Source organism: Zalophus californianus, chromosome 1, assembly GCF_009762305.2.
Source record: "Zalophus californianus isolate mZalCal1 chromosome 1, mZalCal1.pri.v2, whole genome shotgun sequence".
Classification (NCBI taxonomy): Eukaryota; Metazoa; Chordata; class Mammalia; order Carnivora; family Otariidae; genus Zalophus; species Zalophus californianus.
This window is the reverse complement of record NC_045595.1, coordinates 4,372,708-4,390,584: the sequence shown is the minus strand read 5'-3', so window position 1 is coordinate 4,390,584 and position 17,877 is coordinate 4,372,708. Positions and strand designations below refer to the sequence as shown.

The 17,877-nt window shown below is 52.4% G+C and overlaps 1 protein-coding gene across 12 annotated transcripts in view; it reads left to right on the top strand.

Moving 5' to 3' along the window:
* RFX2 (regulatory factor X2) overlaps window positions 1-17,877 on the top strand; it is a 94,740-nt gene that overhangs the window by 60,551 nt on the left and 16,312 nt on the right. For 10 of the 12 annotated variants that reach the window (XM_027583642.2, XM_027583645.2, XM_027583646.2 and 7 more), the window contains 3 exons: window positions 7,438-7,512; window positions 14,701-14,882; window positions 16,911-17,030. In XM_027583642.2, the coding sequence (XP_027439443.1) occupies window positions 7,438-7,512; window positions 14,701-14,882; window positions 16,911-17,030 (377 nt within the window). The remainder of the gene's footprint in view (window positions 1-7,437; window positions 7,513-14,700; window positions 14,883-16,910; window positions 17,031-17,877) is intronic. The other 2 variants (XM_027583641.2, XM_027583637.2) reach the window with 1 other exon arrangement.

The following is a 17,877-nucleotide window of genomic DNA, read 5'->3' as shown; positions in this document are numbered from 1 at the left end:
CAAACGCACGTTGTTTTGAGAAAGGAATTTTGCCAATTGCGTGTCTGCTTTTTTCTCTGACTCAAGTATTTATCATCACTTTTTTCTTTAACTGAATAGACTCCTTTTTTTTTTTTTTTTTAAGCGCCACTTTAGGTTCACAGAAAAATCGAGCGGGAAGTCAGAGAATTCCCGTAGCCCCCCACCCCCACACTCACATGGTTCCCCTCATTAGCCTTTCACGGAAGTTTGGTACGCTTGTCACCGTCAATGAGCCGATCTAGACACACGGTTACTATTAACTAAAGCTCCTGGTCGACGTTAGGGTTCGCGCTTGGTGCTATGCGTTCTATGGGTTTTGACAAACATTCAATGATATCATCACTTCTGAAGCTGGTTTTGCACGTTTCTTTGTGAAGGTGGGAGCAGTACCTGGGTTTACTTGGGAGCACTGCTCTGAAAGAGAGATCTGAGGTTTTCATCTCTCTTCCGCCTCCAGTGACAAAGCTAAACAAGGAGAATGTCATCCTGGAAAGAAAGCACTCTTTGGTGCTTATTCAGAAAAGTCACAAATAATTTACCAGGGAAGTCGTTCCTGTTCGGGGTAATACAGACCCGCTTAGAATGTCAAGGGCGACTGTGGACAAATGGGCCGTCCGTTGATCTGATAAAATCTTCTTCCACTCTTTGCCCATTTCTCATTTTCTATTTGCTATGTATGCAAAATGACCACAGTGTGTGTCTCTGGACTGGATCCCGGTCCCGAAAAAGGACACCAGTGCAGTGGTCATCACATTCAAATGAGATCTTTCATTGACTCATCGTGGTGAATGGGGGTTGATTTCTGGGTCTTGATCCTTGTGCTGAGATCATGCGAGATGCTAACATTTGGGAGGGCTGGCCGAAGGGTATACAGTTCTTGGTGCTGTTTTTGCAACGTTTTTGTAAGTCTGGAATTATTTCCAAATGAAAAGTTTATGATTTTTTTTTTAATTGAGTAGACCTCTATTGTTTAAAGCTCTAGGAATTACGAGAACTAAGCACGTCAGCTGCTAAAAATGATTACCAGTAGCACTTAGGACACTCACAATATTGTGCAGCCATCCCCTCTATACCCATGTCATTTTTAAAAAATCGGTTTAACAGTAAGGTCTAATACATCCGTAATGTGTAATTCTTGGTAGAATTATGGGGCAGCGGGGAGCAGCAAACCAAAGCCCCGCAGCCAAATCCAGCCAGCTGCCTGGCTTTGTAAATAAAGTTTTATTGGCACACGGCCACACCCATTCCTTCACTTGTCTGTGGCTGCTTCCCAATTATAAGGACAGAGTTGAGTAGTCGTGGACAGAGACTGGCCCACAGAGCCCAAAATACTTACTATCTGGCCCTTTACAGAAAAAGTTTGCCAACCCTTGAGCTATAAGAACTGGCCCAGAAAGATAATCACAGAAGATTAAGTGATAAACCCAAGTGTCAGAACTGAATAAGTAGCACAGCCCCAGCTGCCGAGAAAATCATGAGAGCCAATGTAAATCTGATAAAATGCAACTGAGAGGACCCACACCGGGCTACTGGTAAAGGCTTCTCCTCCTATGTGGGAGTTGGGTGGGGCCGGGGAGAAGTTGAGGCAGGGCTTGGATGTGTGCCAGGCCAGGTGCCCAGGGCACCAAATTTCAGGAGGTATTCACCTCCACGTGCCCAGCTTGCCCTGACACGATCTTGAGGATGAGCGCCTCCTTGAGTCTGGAGCCCTGGGTGCCTCGCTGGCCCCACCGCAGTCCTGGCCCTCAGTGGAGCCTGTTCTCTGCTGAATCAGATTTTCCTACAGCAAGCATGTATAATATTACTTACATATTCTTAAAATGTTTTCTTAGCAAAGGAAAAGTGGGCAAACAGATTTACAATGCCCTGTTTTCCCAAGCCAGCCTCCCCCCGTCCGCAGTGGTGAGCCCCAGGATTCTCTCCATCTTCCCACCTGGCCCTTCACTGCGGGCCGTTTCCTTTCTGCAGAATTCTGAGTTAGATCCCTGCCCTCAACGTCCCAGCAGTGTCTCTTTCTTTCTTTTTAAACTACTCTCCATGTTCTTTAAAGACCCAGAAGGGTTGTTCACAGAGCATTTACACGTACGTGTCCTCTGTGGCCACATAACTAAGCTAGACCTGAGGGGGCAGGGCTAACCCTAGCACGTTTCTGGCCTTGTCCCCACTCCGCCCCGGCCTTTCCGGAGACATCCCCTCCTTTCCCACTGCTGGCCCCTGGAGGCGTGGTCCCGATGTCAGATTGCGGCAGACCCATCTGGAGATGCCGCCGTTGCTTCAACAGTGGTCATTGCTGGCCCTTGGCAGGGGCACCCCCTACCTGGTGGGCCCTTTTAATGAGATTATTATGTTACAAATGGAACGGCCACTTGGGCATACACACTCATGAACCCAGAGAACTAACGTCCACCCTCCATTAGGAGGCCCCAGTACGGTCCTTACATCTTGGTGGAATCTTGCTAGGATCATACATGAAAGGAGAGGAATTTTCTAAATAGTTGGCTTATTTTAATACACTTGGGAGCTACTAAAACTTGCCTATCTGCTTTTACATTAGGTTCTTGAGACACTATATCTTTGATCGCGAGTCCTTACATATTTTCTGCCCTCCTTCTGAACAAGCCCTTAAAGCACGATATGTGTCCGTTCCCCCCCATATTCTGCTACTAATTCATGTAGCAGAAACAGATGATATTAAGTGACCAATAAAAAGGAATATTACTGCATTGCATTGAATCAAAAATAAAAATTAAGCTCTTGATAAGTCAAGAAACGGATGCATAAGCACAATACCAAGACGGAAGGAAACTGCGGAAGCTCAGAAACCGGAAATGGTTTTCGGGAAAGCTGCCTGGGCCTGGGGTGGGGTGGGGCACCACTGCGTCCATCCTTGGCTCCTCCTTACTGGTTGATATGTGGGCCTGTGCAGATAGCACCTTGATAAGTATCTTTAAATAGCAAAAAGTTAAACTCCAGTCAAATATAAAACTAGTTTTTATTTTAAGCATATTTAAACACTAACTTCTCCAGCCACTGAGGGGACTGAACAAAGCGTTTGTACTTGTGCAGTAAGAGTCGCTCTGGCAGGTGTGCAAGGAAGACTCGGACTTGAAGTCAAGTGCAGGATGCTCCTTGTCCACGGATGCAGGGCTGGGAGGTGGCGCCGCCGCTCCCTCTGCTGGACAGACGTGTGCGCACTGCGCCGTCAGTGCTGACTCCGGGGCGGTAACATCCCCATCTGGCCTTGGGCGAGGTGGGGGGGTGGTTTCCTGACCTTCACCGCCTACTGATGTTTACACGAAGATTTAATTTTAAAACAGTGAAGGCCTTGGGAGGTTCCACTGTGCATTAAATTAATTTCCTGCATCCATGGGCTTGATCGGACCCTATTTAATAGCTGTGCGTTCTTCAGGATGATCTTATGCAGCAAGCCTTAAATTTGTGTTCTTTTCCACAATACTCTACAGTAGTTTTTAGCAGGCAGTCCTAAATATGTCTGGCACTCCTCTGGGTGTCCCCAAGACCCTCCCGGGGGCCCCACGGGGTCAAAACTGTTTTCATAATAATACCAAGCCATCAGCCACCGCTTTCCCTGTGCTGACATTTGCACTGACTGTGCAAAATCAACATCGATGAGCCCCCGGGGCACAAATGCAGGTGCAGAGTGAGGCAGAGGCGTCAGACTCTCCCAGACGTCGCAGTGGTCTTCCCCACCCTGCTCTCACAGTGAAAAAGAAAAGAGAAGCTGAGGATGGGGTACTGCAATTTCCGGTAAAGGTTAACCTATGGTCCTTGATGGAGCTGTTAATTGCTGTTAATTGTATTAAATCTCAGTCCTGGAATTCACATCTTTCCAATATTGTGTGTGACAAAAGGCACTTCTTCTGCCAATGTATGATGACTGCCCTAAGGAAAAGCCGCCGGCAAATGACTGTGAGCCGAACCAGCCATTTTTGTCACGAAACACCATTTGCTTGAAGGAGTAACAGACAAATGATGATTATTCAGACTTGGGGAATTGGCAGACATTTACTCAAAAATGAATGGTGCGAGGTGGATGTATCCAGGAAAACAGCCGACTAATTTGGTTGCCAATACATTTTCAACCAAAAAAGAATTAGAATTTTGAGCTTGGTAGTGATACTAACAAATGTGATTTTCAGTACTGTATAATGAAAGCATGTCAACATTTGGAACATCTGCAAAGTCAGTGAACCAATATTTTCCAAGTGACTGGAGCGGGAGGTTACAAAACCACACGTGGGGAGAAGATCCATTCAAATGGCAAGGGAGAATAATGGGTTTTTTAGTTGTATATGTTTTATCAAGGTCAAATTCACATAACATAAAATGCATCATTTTCACCACTTAAAAGTATATGATTCAGCGGCATTTAGTACATTCTCAGTGTTGTACAACCATTACCTTCTTTAGTTCCAGAACATTCTCATCACCCTGTAAACTGGTAACCCTGACCAGTTAGCAGTCACCCCTCCTGCCAGTCCCTCCTCCTTCAGCCTCTGGTAACTACTCTGCTTCCTGTCTCCAAGGATTTTCCTGTCCTGGACATTTCACATAAACGAGCACCATACACTCTGTGGTCTTTTGTGCCTGCCTTCTGTCACTGAGCATGATGCTTTTGAGGCTCATCCACATTGTAACATGTATCACTACTTCCTTCCTTTTGGTGGATGAATACTAGTCCATTGTGTAGATACACTGCATTGTGTTCGTCCAGTCATCCGGGACTGACACTTGGATTTTTCTGGGTTTTTGCCATGGTGAATCATGCTCCTGTGAACATTCACGTACACGTTTTTCTGAATACACCCAGGAGCGGAATTGCTCGGACGTAATAGTTTAACTGAGTTTATGTGTCACTTTTGGAGGAACTGCCGGCCTGTTTTCCACAGCAGCTGCACCATTTTATATTCCGCCAGCCGTGTGTGAGCTTCAAGGGTCTCCGCATCCTCGCCGACACTGGTGTTTTTTTTTTTTTCTTTCCTTTCTTTCTTTTTTAATACCCGTACTAGTGTGTGTGAAGTGGTATCTCCCTGTGCTTTTCGTTTGTATTTCCCTAATGACTAATGATGCCGAGCATCTTTTCATGTGCTTCTTGCAGACATGTCTGGTCAAGTCCTTTGCCCATTTTTTAATTGGGTCATTGGTCATCTGGTTGTTGAGTTGTGACAGGTCTTTATATATTCTGGATACAAGACCCTTATCAGATAATACAGTTTGCAAATATGTTCTCCCATTCTGTGGCTTGTCTTTTCACTCTCCTGATAGTGTCCTTTGCTGTACAAAAGTTTTTAGTTCAGGTGAAGTCCCGTGTATCTTAGTAAAGATTTTTTATCGTTTATTTGTGCTTTTGGTGTCATATCTAAAAATCCATTGCCAAATCCAAGGTCATGAAGATAACCTTATTGTACATGACTACCTTATGTTTTCTTCCAATCATTTTATAGTTGTAGCTCTTACATTTAGTTCTTTGATTCATTTTGAGTTGATTTTTGTATATACTGTGAAGTAGGGGTCCAACTCCATTTTCATGTGGAAACCCATTTATCCTAGCACCATTTGGTAGAAAGTTTACTCTTTCTCCATTCAGTGGCCTTGACACCCTTGTCAAAAATCAGTTGACCATAGACATATGGGATTAGTCCTGGATGTTTAATTCCATTCCGTTGGCCTGTGCACATCTATGTCTGTCCTTATCCCAGTACTGCACTGTCTTGGTTACTGTAACTTTGTAGTAAGTTTTGAAATCAGGAAATGTGAGCCTTCCAGATTTGTTCTTTTTCAATATTGTTTTGGCCTAATGCCATACGAATTTTAGGATCAACTTGTCCATTTCTGAAAAAGCAGTTGGAAGTTTAATAGAGAATTTGGCTAAGGATTGCACTGATCAACTTGGAGAGTATTGCCATCTAAATATTAAGTCTTCTGATCCATGAACATAGGATATCTTCTGTTTATGTAGGTCTCCTTTAATTTCAGTCAGCAACGTTATAGTTTTTAATGTAAGTATTTTACCTCGTTGGCTAAATTTATTCCTAGGTATTTTATTTTCTTTGATGCTGTTGTAAATGGGATTGTTTTCTTTATTTCATTTTCCTATTGTTCACTGTTGAGAAATATAACTGATTTTTGTATGTTGATCTTGTATCCTGCAACTCTGCCGGGTTTGTTTACGAGCATTCATTGTTTTTTTGTGGCTCCTTCAGGATTTTCTGTGTCTAAGATCATGTTATCTGCAAACAGAGATAGTTTTACTTCTTCTTTTCTGATATGGATGTCTTTTATTTCCCACTGTTGCCTGACTGCCCTGGCTAGAACTTCCAGCACAGTGTTGAGTAAAAGTGGCGACAGTGGACACACACAGAGCTGTCAGAAGAGGTGATGGGCAAAGCAGAACCCTCTCATTCCTGCCCTCGGGCTCAGGAGCCCCGTCCAGCCGTTCTTTCCAAAATACGTGTTCCACCTGCTTTTTGCACACACATCGCTGAAGTCTGCCTTCCCTGCGTGTTTGAGGAAGGTCAGGGTGTGCATCGGGTTATTTCCTTCCATTGCCGTTCTCTGCCTGTTGTGGTGGGCTCCAGCAGATTTCCCATTTCCATTTAATATGCACAAGTGGGCGTCAGATTCGGCACATACGGTGAATGTGGCAAGAGCTGCACACAGCCGGGTGTTTGCTCCTGTGCATCGGCCTGCTGGACCACCTTAGCTCCCTGCCTCCATGAGGTCCTCGGAACCCAGCTCAGAAGCCTGTCCCCCCCAGGAAGGCGTCCCTGTTAGCTCCCTGTGACTTTGCCCAGCTCACGCTTCCTGAACATTCAGGAGCGTATCTCTGTGACATGTCCAGTGGCCCCAGGGTTCAATGCCTCCCTGTGGCAGGGCCAGGGTCTCTGGCCTCGTTGGTATCTTCCTGGAGCACCCAGGAGGGAGACCCTGGGCTTTGTGACAGGACAGGCCGCCCAGAACATTAGCAGTTCCACCGGCTGTCCTTGGGTGGACAGCTGATTCTCCCTAGCAACCGATGACAGGTCCAGGGGAGCAGCAGGGTGATTATTCTACTGGCTTTGCCTCTACCTGAACTCACGCCTCGGCTCGGTAGTCATGCTGTGCAGATGTGAAATGCCGCAGCGGGTGTTGGCAGAATGCTCCTTTGTGCTGTTGGCGCCCCGGGCTCCCGCGCTCACCCGCACGTCAGCAGTCACGCTCCCCTCCCGGGCCACAGCTTTTACTCGCTGCCTAACCACGCCCCCCTCCCCAACCCGCGTCAAGCCTTGTTTTCATTTTGTAGGCGCTTGAATCATTATTTGGATATTAATAAAAACAAATCTTGGCTGATGCTAACCATCTGATTTCCTTTTTTTTTTTTCCGTTTTGTTTTGTTTCTGCACACATTTTCTTTAGCTTGAAATGGCGATTGAAAACCTCCAAAAAAGCGAAGGGATCACTTCACACAAAACCGGTTTACTCAACAGCCATGTAAGTGTGTGTCGACCCGGCGGCCTGCTCTGCCGCACTCGTAACCTTCGTAGGCATCTTAAAAACAAGCGAAGACCATGAAATGATGCCTCTCAGGTGCTGAAAGGAGGGAGGGGGGAAGCCAACCTAGGATGCTACATCCAGCCAAAAAAAAAAAAAAAAAACCCTTCAGCAGAGTGAGGGAAAGCGTCCTGCATCCATGCAGGTGGCTGGTAACAGCACATACCCTCCGGGTGCTCGAGGAGGGAAGAGCGAGAGTCTGCGTGCTCCCTGCAGGGCCCGGGAAGGCAACGGGCGTCACAGATAAACTGATACTAAGATAGGCCGCAACCACAACAGAAAAGGCAGGACTGGGGGCACCCTAATGACTCTTAGCTGCCTTTCCTGTCTGTGAGCAGCTCTTTGGGGGAAAAAAAACAATATAATAGGAGAAAAGTGCAAAGCAACAATACTGATTTTAACTTTAGGATCTTTCTCCTTCGCTCTCCTCCTGGGGAGACCGTCATGGTAGCTTCCGTCCCAGGAGGCAGCAAACGTCCCTGTCTCTGGGCAGCTTCACGGGGCAGGATGGGACTGGAGGAGGTGACCAGCTAAGAGTCTTTATTTCCTACCTAGGGCCCCATCAAGACTTTGGTACTGGCCGGTGTGCCAAGTGAGGCACTGGCTCAGAGGGCAGTGATGGTGGGGCAGAAACCCAGCTAGGGAAGGTCCAGAAACTTCTAGGTTTCTGGATTGGCACAGGTGTCCTGGGCTGCTCCAGGTACCCGTAACCAGGGCCGTGCACTCCTGGGCCTCAGAGGCCCAGTCCCTGGAAGGGAGAGCAGTCTCACACCCATCATCTCAAAGCAACAAATACATAAATAAATAAGAGAGCATCAGGGCCCTGCTGTGGGCCCCGCCCCCCAGACTAGGTGGTTCATGGCCTCCCTGTCTCTAGTTACTGCTGGACAGTGTCAGCCCCGTGGCCGATCTGGGGAGGGAACAATCGGCAGTGTGTTCTTGCTCAGTCTTAAACTCAGGCCACTGTGCGGGCATGTCTGAACAAGTGGCCTGCTCTGTTCAGCAGGGCCCTGAAGCAAACACGCGTGGCCTCAACACGGCCCGTGGGCCCCAGCACTGGGTCAGCCTTGAGGAAGGCAGAATGTGGGGCACAAACCCCAGGCAGGCAGGGCTCCGCAGGAAATTTAAAATGTCTGTGGGGAAACGCATGAGCCGCTTGTCTCTGGCTGCAGGGGTGCTTCTGGCTTCTAACATGTTTCCTTTGGAAGGAGATGCCTTTGACTGCTTCCCTGCTGGTTCGGTTTCTGAGCAGGAAACACTCCCTGCGTCCATTTCTCCCTGGCCGTGTGTCGTGTGTCGTGGAGCTGTGAGCAGCAGGGTCTGGGCTTGGTGGCTTAGAATCAGACAAGAGAAATTATCTTTCTGAAGAGTTGACCCCGTGCACTGGGGTGAAAGCCTCCTGGAGCCCGTCCAGCCGATGTGAGAGCCAGGAGGGGAGGGAGAGAATGGGTCCTGGCCCCTAGCTGGGGCCCCATGTCCCTGCGGTGGCCGGCCATGCTCGCTCATGATGCTTGTCACCCTGGCCACCCGCAGCTGAGTGGGCTCCCGTGCCGGGCGACACTGGCCGAGTCCCGGCTCCTTTGCCAGCCCGGCTCTAGGGCAGATGAGCCGGACTGGGGGCTGTGCCCCACGGACCCATTTTCCTGGTGGCCTCCCAGCCGACCCTTGTCCAAGAGCCGGGGTCGCGGCGTCCCACCCGCGCCAGAGCTGTGCTGAACACAGGGGCAGAAGGAACGAGGAGAACTCACGCCAGGGAGCTGGGAATGCGCGGGCAGTAGCCCAGCAGCTGTGAGAAGGCTCACCCAGGTCACACGGAAGTGTGCACAGAAGCCAGCCGTGCAGGTTTTCCGCTGGACCTGGTTCTCGTGCTCTGTGGAGTTTGCTTCCCGACGACAGTGGTGACGACGGGCTAGCATGGGGTGGTGTCCAGGGCTAGCGAGATGCCCTGAGCCTGGGAGGCGAGACAGTGCCTTCCAGACCCAGCTGATGTCGGGGTCTCCGGGAATTTCCCCACCTGCCCTCAAGGGGCTGAGTGAGACCCAAGGGGGCCTGCAGGTGGAAGGAACCTTCCAGCCTCGGGTGGAAATAGGCTGGAGCGGTCTCGAAGATGGGGATGGGCAGATTTGGTGGCATGAAAACCAGGGTTAGCTGCTTGCAGGGAAGGAGGCGAAGCGCTTGCCCTGGGCAGGAAAACGCCTTCCCCCACCGCAGACGCAACCACCGTGGTGCCTGGTCCGGAGGGACTTCAGGCAAGGTCCCCCGCCTTGAGCAGGGGAGGGGCCTGGGCTCCTCCCAGGGCTGCCCCTCAGCCGTCCCTCAGATCCCTGCCCAGAACACCCCCCCCCACGCAGGGACCCCCCCACCACTGGTTCACGGTCAGTGTCACATGGGGGCAACGTGGTCTATGTAGTAAACCCTGGGAGGAGGACCTGCTTGTAGATTAATTGTATTTAGATTCTATGACTTTTTTTTTTTTAATTGGGGACCACAAATTGCCAAAGATCACGTGGTCTTCAGCTGGTGGCGGACCGCAGGCCCGAGTGATGACAAAGCATGCCGTGCAGACCAGGGTTGGGGCTTGGCTAGAATCGGCAGCTTCCTGGGATGGGTCCCTTGTCCAGAAATTGCTCCCAACTATCGTGGCAAATGCCTCCAGCAGTTGTGGTCAGACTGCTGGTTTCTTTCCCGAAGCCTCCTCACCGCCTTGCTGAGCCCACCCTGACTCCCGGCGCGAAGGCTGCTGCCCAGGTGGCACCACCACCTGGCCCCTCCCACCTGCTGGCTTGGAGCTGCAGCTCAACACAGCGTGTCCAAAGCCGAGCCCCGACTGCCCCTCTGACCCCTGAGCCTCCCACCACCCTCTGCTGCTCCCCCTCGCTTCCCATCCTCCTCCCAGACCCCACCTCCAGACGCTCTTGAGCTCGCCTTCGGAACCATCCCGACGCAGACCACTTCTCCTTCCTCCACCGCCACAGCGCCCACCGTCTCTCCTGTGGAGTGTCGTGCCCACCACCTAGTGAGCCCTTGGTAGCTGCCCTCCCCCAGCTTCTAGGCCCTCCTCGCAGCAGCGGCCGCAGTGATTCTACTGAAACCAAAGCCAGATCATGGCACCTCTCTGTCCAGAAGCCTCCAGGTCCCCCATCACACTCCAAGGAGGAGCCAGCATCATCAAAACAGCCTCCGGGGCCCTGCCCGGCCGGCCCTGTCCCTCCTTCCCCTCCCCCCCCTCCCCCTTCTCTCTGCTCCAGCCACACAGGCCCCCTCACTGTCCCTCCAACACGCCAGGCCCGGTGCTGCCCCAGGGCCTTTGCACGGGCTGTTCCCTCTGCCTAGAATGCTTCCCCGTGGCTCCCTCCCTCAGCTCCGTCATGACTTGACTCATTGGTCACTTGAATCAGCTTCCCCTCTGTTGCAAAAGGGGGAGAAAGCATAACTGATTGTTCTGGGAGCTGCAAGAGGTGTCAGCTCTCTCTGGAGTTACTTCTGCTTGGGAAGAACTTGCCGTGATAACCATGCATCATTGTTCTCAATGCCAACAGAATCACCCAAGTAAAGAGAGCCATTTTTCCTTTCAACAACACGGGGCTGGGGGATGGATGGTGATAAGCCGAAGCGATCGTTCTTCCGGAGCACTTCCTCATACATGTGAGCCGGTCCTGTCGAGGGCCCCCTCCAGCCCACCACCCACGGAACCTGACCTCACCCTTCTCGTCTGAAAGTCCGTGTTCCTCTCCCGCTCCCAGAGGATTCCCTAAGAAGCAGCGCTCTGTGCTCCCGGGGCGGGGGGGGGGGGGGGGGGGCGGGGGGGGGGGCGCCGGGCAGAGCGAGAAAGTCACCAGCTCCTGCACCCTGACCGTCGGCTTCCCGCATGCTGGGGGCCCCTCTGCTCCTCAGGACCCCTTCTCTTGGTCCGTTGCACCTCCTGGGGGTGCAGACGTGGGCAGGCCCGGTTCCATCTCTACCCGCCTGGGGTTCTCATTCCAGTGGGGGAGACGAGCAATAAATAGATAAGATGCACCTGCTAGCTTCAGAGGGGGAAGTTCTCTGAAGAAAACCCCGGGGCTCAGAGAACCCCCTCAAATACCAGCCCTTCCTCACCTGGATCCCAAACTGAGAATAAGAGAAGGTGGTAGCCAGGGAACCCAGTTACCCCCCCGCCCCACCATGCCTTGTCGCTGGGGGGGGCAGCTTCCTGGCGCCGATGGGGCTGTGCTCACCCCCTGCCCCTTCCAGATGCCCCCTGAGGGGCCTACCGCCCCACAGCCTCCCTGAGCCCAGGGCAGTGCCATGCTGCCGTCACAGCTTCCGGCAGCAAGGGGAGAGAGCTCAGGGACCAGGGAGGACCAAGGAGGTGGCTCCCGGGCCAGAGCGAAACTGGAGAGAAAAAGGTGGCAGGAAAAGCACATTTAAGGAGAGTTGGAAAACTAAATATCAAGTGAGGCGACAGGAAGTCCTTTTCGCAGAGGGGCGGCTTCCTGGGCGCCTCCCTGTTCCCGGGGCCTCTGCCAGGGGCTGCGCCCCCCCCCCCCCCCCGCCCTGTGCTGTCCTAACTGCCTCTCAGTGGCCCCGCCGTGGAGGCGGGGAGGGGGCCAGCTGGGGTTCCCCGACGCTGGGACGCTGGGTGGGTGAGGGGCCGGCTGTCAGCCGCGCAGGCCCACAGCCTGGGGCGGGAGGGCCCAGGGCCACGCGGGCCGCCCGGGGAGCAGGCCCGCGTCGTAGTGACCATGGCGCGGCGGCTCAGGGAGAAGCAGGAGCTGCGCCCGGCCCCTCCCCGAGGAGGCTCCCGCAGCCCTGAGACTCCTCTGCAGAGCCTCTCCTGGTTCCCCGGGCGGCAGGGCAGCAAAATATACTGGGCCTGAAATGCGAGGCCTTCCGGCCACTCTTCCTCCTCCTCCTCAGGCCCTGCGTGTGTGAACGCCCTCTCTGTGCGTCCCCCCGGAGACCCCGTCCTCAGCCTTGGTACCCCGTTAGCACGCCTGCGCCCAGCCTCTGCCCTGAAGCCAGGCCCAGCAGTTAGGCGACCTCCCCTCCAAAGCAGAGCCCACGACCCCAGCCCTTCCTGACACCCGATGTGTGTCCTTCTGTTACAGGACCCTCTGCTCTGTCAGTCCCCATGTGTCCCTTCACTTGGACCTTTGGCCTGTGGCCCACCTTCATCCCACACATGCAGCCGTGCCCACCTCGACCTCTGAACCTTTCCTTGCCCATGGCCGGCCCCGCCTCGGGCCTCCCACTCCGGCCCCGCGCTAGATCAGGGAGGCCCGGGGTGGAATGAAGGCACGTCAGGCATTCACTTGAAAACAGCCCAACACAGGCAGGAGGCGGCAGGTGGGGCTTAGATGAAATGAACTTGGCCCCGAGCTGACGCCTGTAGAAGCAGGGGTCCGTTATGCTGCTCTCTCTACCTCTGTGCCTGTTAGAACCTTTCCATAATAAAACTGTCTTTGAAAGGGGAGACTCCAGCCGACCACCCCCCCCCCCCCCCCAGCGGGTGCGGGCCGGCTGCGGCTGAGCTCTCCCCGGGCAGACGCTCACTTCGGGTCCAGAAGGGTTCAGAGGGTGTGCGACGTGCTGGGGCCCCCACACCTGGGTCGGCGGGGGGGGGGGGGGGGCCGAGAGCCCCTCACCCTTCCCACGCAGGATCCTGCCTACAGGCCTGGGGCCCAGGCACGACTCCTGCCCTTCTCCAAATCCCCAGCAAGGTTCAGGGCTTTGGTATTCACACATCAGACCTCCCTTGATCAGGGAACAGACGCACTCTGCTGGGCAGGCCTCCTCTGGGCCCCTGCCTGGTGTGGGGGCTTGACTCTGGGCGGACGGCTCCTGCCCTTCTGACCCGATGCTGAGCCGGGGGCGGGCGGGGAGGGCTGCTGCGGGCAGCGACTTGGCTGCCTCCCGGCCTGGGCCCAGAACCTGGCGCGGAAGCCCCTTCAGTACTGTGTCCCGTTTCCGCGTGCAGCCTCCCTCTCAGAGACGCGAGGGGAGGCCGGTCCGCCTCCGCCTGTCGTCCTGTTTTTTGTTTTCTTTTGTTGTTGTTTCCGAAAGAAAAAGAAAAAGCTTTCCTGAGAGAAAATACAGCACACCTTCCAGAGTGTATGGTTTCCGGGCCACTCGGCCAGTCCCCCAGCCGTGAACACAGACCCCTGTGGAGGCACACACGTCCTACCTCAGGGAGGAAGCGCAGTCGCTCGCATCGGGTCTGAGAGCTGCTAAGAAGAGGGGCAGGAGGCGGGGGTGCCTGGGTGGCTCAGTCGTTAAGCGTCTGCCTTCGGCTCAGGTCATGACCCCAGGGTCCTGGGATCGAGCCCCGCATCGGGCTCCCTGCTCGGCGGGAAGCCTGCTTCTCAACCTCCCCTACCCCCCTGCTGTGTTCCCTCTCTCGCTGTGTCTCTCTGTCAAATAAATAAATAAAATCTTTAATAAAAAAAAAAAAAGAAAGAAAAAAGAAAAGAAGAGGGGCAGGAGGAAGGAGTGTCTGGGAATTCCCCCTTCCACTCCTCCCTTCCTTCCCAGCCTGTTCTAGTAGAATCTGGCTGCCCCAGGGTGCAGAATTCCTGGTTGGAGCCATGGATAGTAGCACAAGCAATAGGGCAAGAATTCACACAGAGCAGGACTTTCCTATTCAGTGACCAGCAATGAGACAGGTGGCCGAGCCCCAGCCATCTTAATCCTTAGATGGACGATTTGTCCCTCAGTCACAAGATGTCAGGAGGGGTGGACAAGCTCTAAAGGCCCACGTTGCCCTGTTTAATGCCGGGGGCAGTGCTGATGGGTCTGCCGAGCTTTCTTCAATCTTCCTCTTCATCTTGACATTCCTGTCAGTTTAGGAGACATGGTGTCCAAATGATTAGGAAGACACCCAAGAGGTCTCAGTCACTTGCAGGTTTTTGTAAATTAAGTCAAGGAATCTGAAAACCAGGCTGAACATTGAAGGAATAAATACAGGAGTGGAGAGAAGCTATTAATTCATGTGCCCGGAATCTCTCAAATCCAAATCAGCAACAGTGGCTATGAACTTCCTCATCACGTTAATGGAGAGAAAGTATGTGCTTCTCTTAATGAGAACACGTTAGCCTTTCAGCATTTTGGGGGATCCTGACGAACGCAAGCGTGTCTGTCTTCATCCAGCTCCAGTGGCTGTTGGATAACTACGAAACCGCAGAAGGCGTGAGTCTCCCCAGAAGCTCTCTCTACAACCATTACCTTCGGCACTGCCAGGAGCACAAGCTGGACCCTGTGAATGCCGCCTCCTTTGGGAAGCTGATTCGCTCCGTGTTCATGGGCCTGCGGACGCGGCGGCTGGGCACCAGGTGTGTATATGGGGGTGCCCGGTAGCCCCACGCCCACCCGTCCTCCTGTGTCCTCTATACAGATACTGAGCTTTTGGAGAATGTGGTCTTTCTCCTTCTGCCTGCATGCCCCTGGGTGAACTTGGAGTTGTTCTGAATTGGCAGCAGCACGGGCCTGACTGGCCCAAGGCATTGGCCATGGGCCATCTCTCTCCTGGTGACAAGGACACAGGCTTTGCTTCAGCACTCACCGTTTGTTTAAAATTTTCCATAATAACAGGTTTTCTTAACAAGCAGCCTCTGGATTATCAAGTAGAGTTGGATTTATGGTTTCTTGGTGCTTTCTGCTCCGCCTGGACCTGTCCACCACAGCCTGCCCTTGGCCTGCAGCAGCCAGGGACTGCCATATGCCGCAGACTTACCCAGGCAGGAAGCAAACACTCCTCCCACTAGAAAACAGCAGCCATACTCTATCCAAAGTGGGGGGCCTAGAGCACACAGAAGGGGCCAAGAGAATGTTCTCTGCCACCCTCTGATCCTTTACAGAGAACATCCTTACAGAGCATCAGTGGATAGAGGAGGGAAGGATGGGGGAGAAGGAGAGGGAGCCCCTGGTCTCTGGGGACACAGCCACCACTGCCTTTGGGGCCTCTCCAGACGGTTCATGCATGGCCTCCACCGTCAGAGTGTCCTGGACGCTGGCCTCAGGACTGGGGCTTTTCTCCCCACTGCTTTCCCTCCTCCTGGCACCAGCCAAGCTGCTACCTCATCCAGAAAGGGCCCATGCTCCGCCCACTTGTCCCTATTGCCCGACACATGTCTATCCTTCAGTGCTTCTCTCCTGAGGAGCCCTTCTGAGCTGTTTTCTTAACCAAATTGCCTAAAGCCCTCTGATCATTCATTTCTCACATAATAAGCTATGATAGTGTTTCCCAAAGCGTTACCATTTCCTAGATCGTGTTGTCAGATGACTGGGGGCGGGGGGTGAGGATGGTGATGCTGATGGTTGGGATGGTGATGATGACAGTGATGATGGTGAAGATGATGATGATGGGATAGTGATGACGGTGGTGATGGTGGTGATGGTGATGATGGTGATGCTGATGGTGGTGATGGTGAAGGTGATGGTGGTGATGGTGATGATGGTGATGCTGATGGTGGTGATGGTGAAGATGATGATGATGGGATAGTGATGACGGTGGTGATGGTGATGCCGATGGTGGTGATGGTGATGGTGATGATGACAGTGATGATGGTGAAGATGATGATGATGGGATAGTGATGACGGTGGTGATGGTGGTGATGGGTGGTGATGATGCTGTGGTGGTGATGATGGTGATGTTGGTGATGCTGATGGTGGTGATGGTGAAGGTGATGGTGGTGATGGTGATGATGGTGATGCTGATGGTGGTGATGGTGAAGGTGATGATGGTGATGGTGATGATGGTGATGCTGATGGTGGTGATGGTGGTGATGGTGATGATGGTGATGCTGATGGTGGTGATGGTGAAGATGATGATGGGATAGTGATGACGGTGATGATGGTGTTGATGGGTGGTGATGATGCTGTGGTGGTGATGATGGTGATGCTGATGGTGGTGATGGTGATGTTGGTGATGATGGTGATGATGATGATGGTGGTGATGGTGATAATGATGGTGATGGCAGTGATGCTGGTGATGATAATGGTGAGTGTGTCGATAGTGATGGTGGCAATGGTATGATGATGATGATATTGATGGTGATGCTGGTGATGATGATGGTGGTGAGGTCATGCCAGGTCAAACAAAGCTGGACTGCTTTTCCCACTGCAGGACTTCTCAGAGCCTTTAGAATACTAAAATGCAAGGGGGGGATATCTCTGAGAGGCGGATGCCCAGTACAGAATTTCCTAAACCTCTCTGATCACGGAACAGCCCGTGAATATTTCCCACATGGTCCAGGGAACACTGAACCTGAGCACCCAAAATGAAGGGCCAAGATAGAGCACTTGTCTTGTCATTCAGAACATCTGCAAGGAGAGCTGACCCTGAGATGCTTGGTTTCTAGGGGCAACTCCAAGTATCATTACTATGGGATCCGCCTGAAACCAGATTCACCCTTGAACCGGCTGCAGGAGGACACCCAGTATATGGCCATGAGGCAACAGCCCATGCATCAGAAGCCAAGGTGGGTGACCTGGCCCAAAGCCAGCCTGAGGACTGACTTTCCTGCCCAAGGCAAGGGTCAGGTCTGAGTTTCACTTGGAGAACATACAGAAAAGTGTCTCTCAAACATTAAATACATAGGGAGGAGGGAACTCTGCAAACTGTGATGGAAAAAATAGATTCATGTGAACCTCTGTCTCCAACGTCCTGGGAGAGCCAAGGCACAGGCAGCTGGGGATGCAACCTCATCCAGCTAACAGAGCCTTCGGATCTTTCTTTTTAAAAAAAAGTAGCCATTATTTTTTAGAACAGTTTTAGGTTCCCAGCAAAATTGGGTAGAAAGTGCAGTTTTCCATATGTCCCCTGTGCTCAGTGCACAGCCTCCCCGCCATCAACGTAGCACCAGAGCTGTGTGTGTGTGCCAACTGGCGAACCTCCATCGGCACATCATTACCACCTCAAGTCCGTACTGGACGTTAGGGGTCACTCTGGGTGCTCCATTCAGATGGGTTTGTACAAATGTATAATGACGTATCCAGCATTACAGATCACACAGAGTAGTTTCACTGCCCTGAAAATGCTCTGTGTCCTGCCTGTTCCTCCTTCCCTCCCCTCAACCTCAGGCAGTCACTGACCCTTCTACTGTCCCCATAGTTTTGCCTTTTCAGAATATCATAGAGATGGAATCCTAGATCTTTAATTTTCAACTATAGGGGGGGAGGAAAGGAGATAACACTAAAACTAACCCAAGAAGCCTGGAGAAAGAAGTTTATATACTTAAGTTGCTGCGTCTTCCTGACATTTTGATCCAATGGCTGGAAAGGCCAGGCCATTTTCCGGAATGTTCTCTTCTCTATCCATCACACACT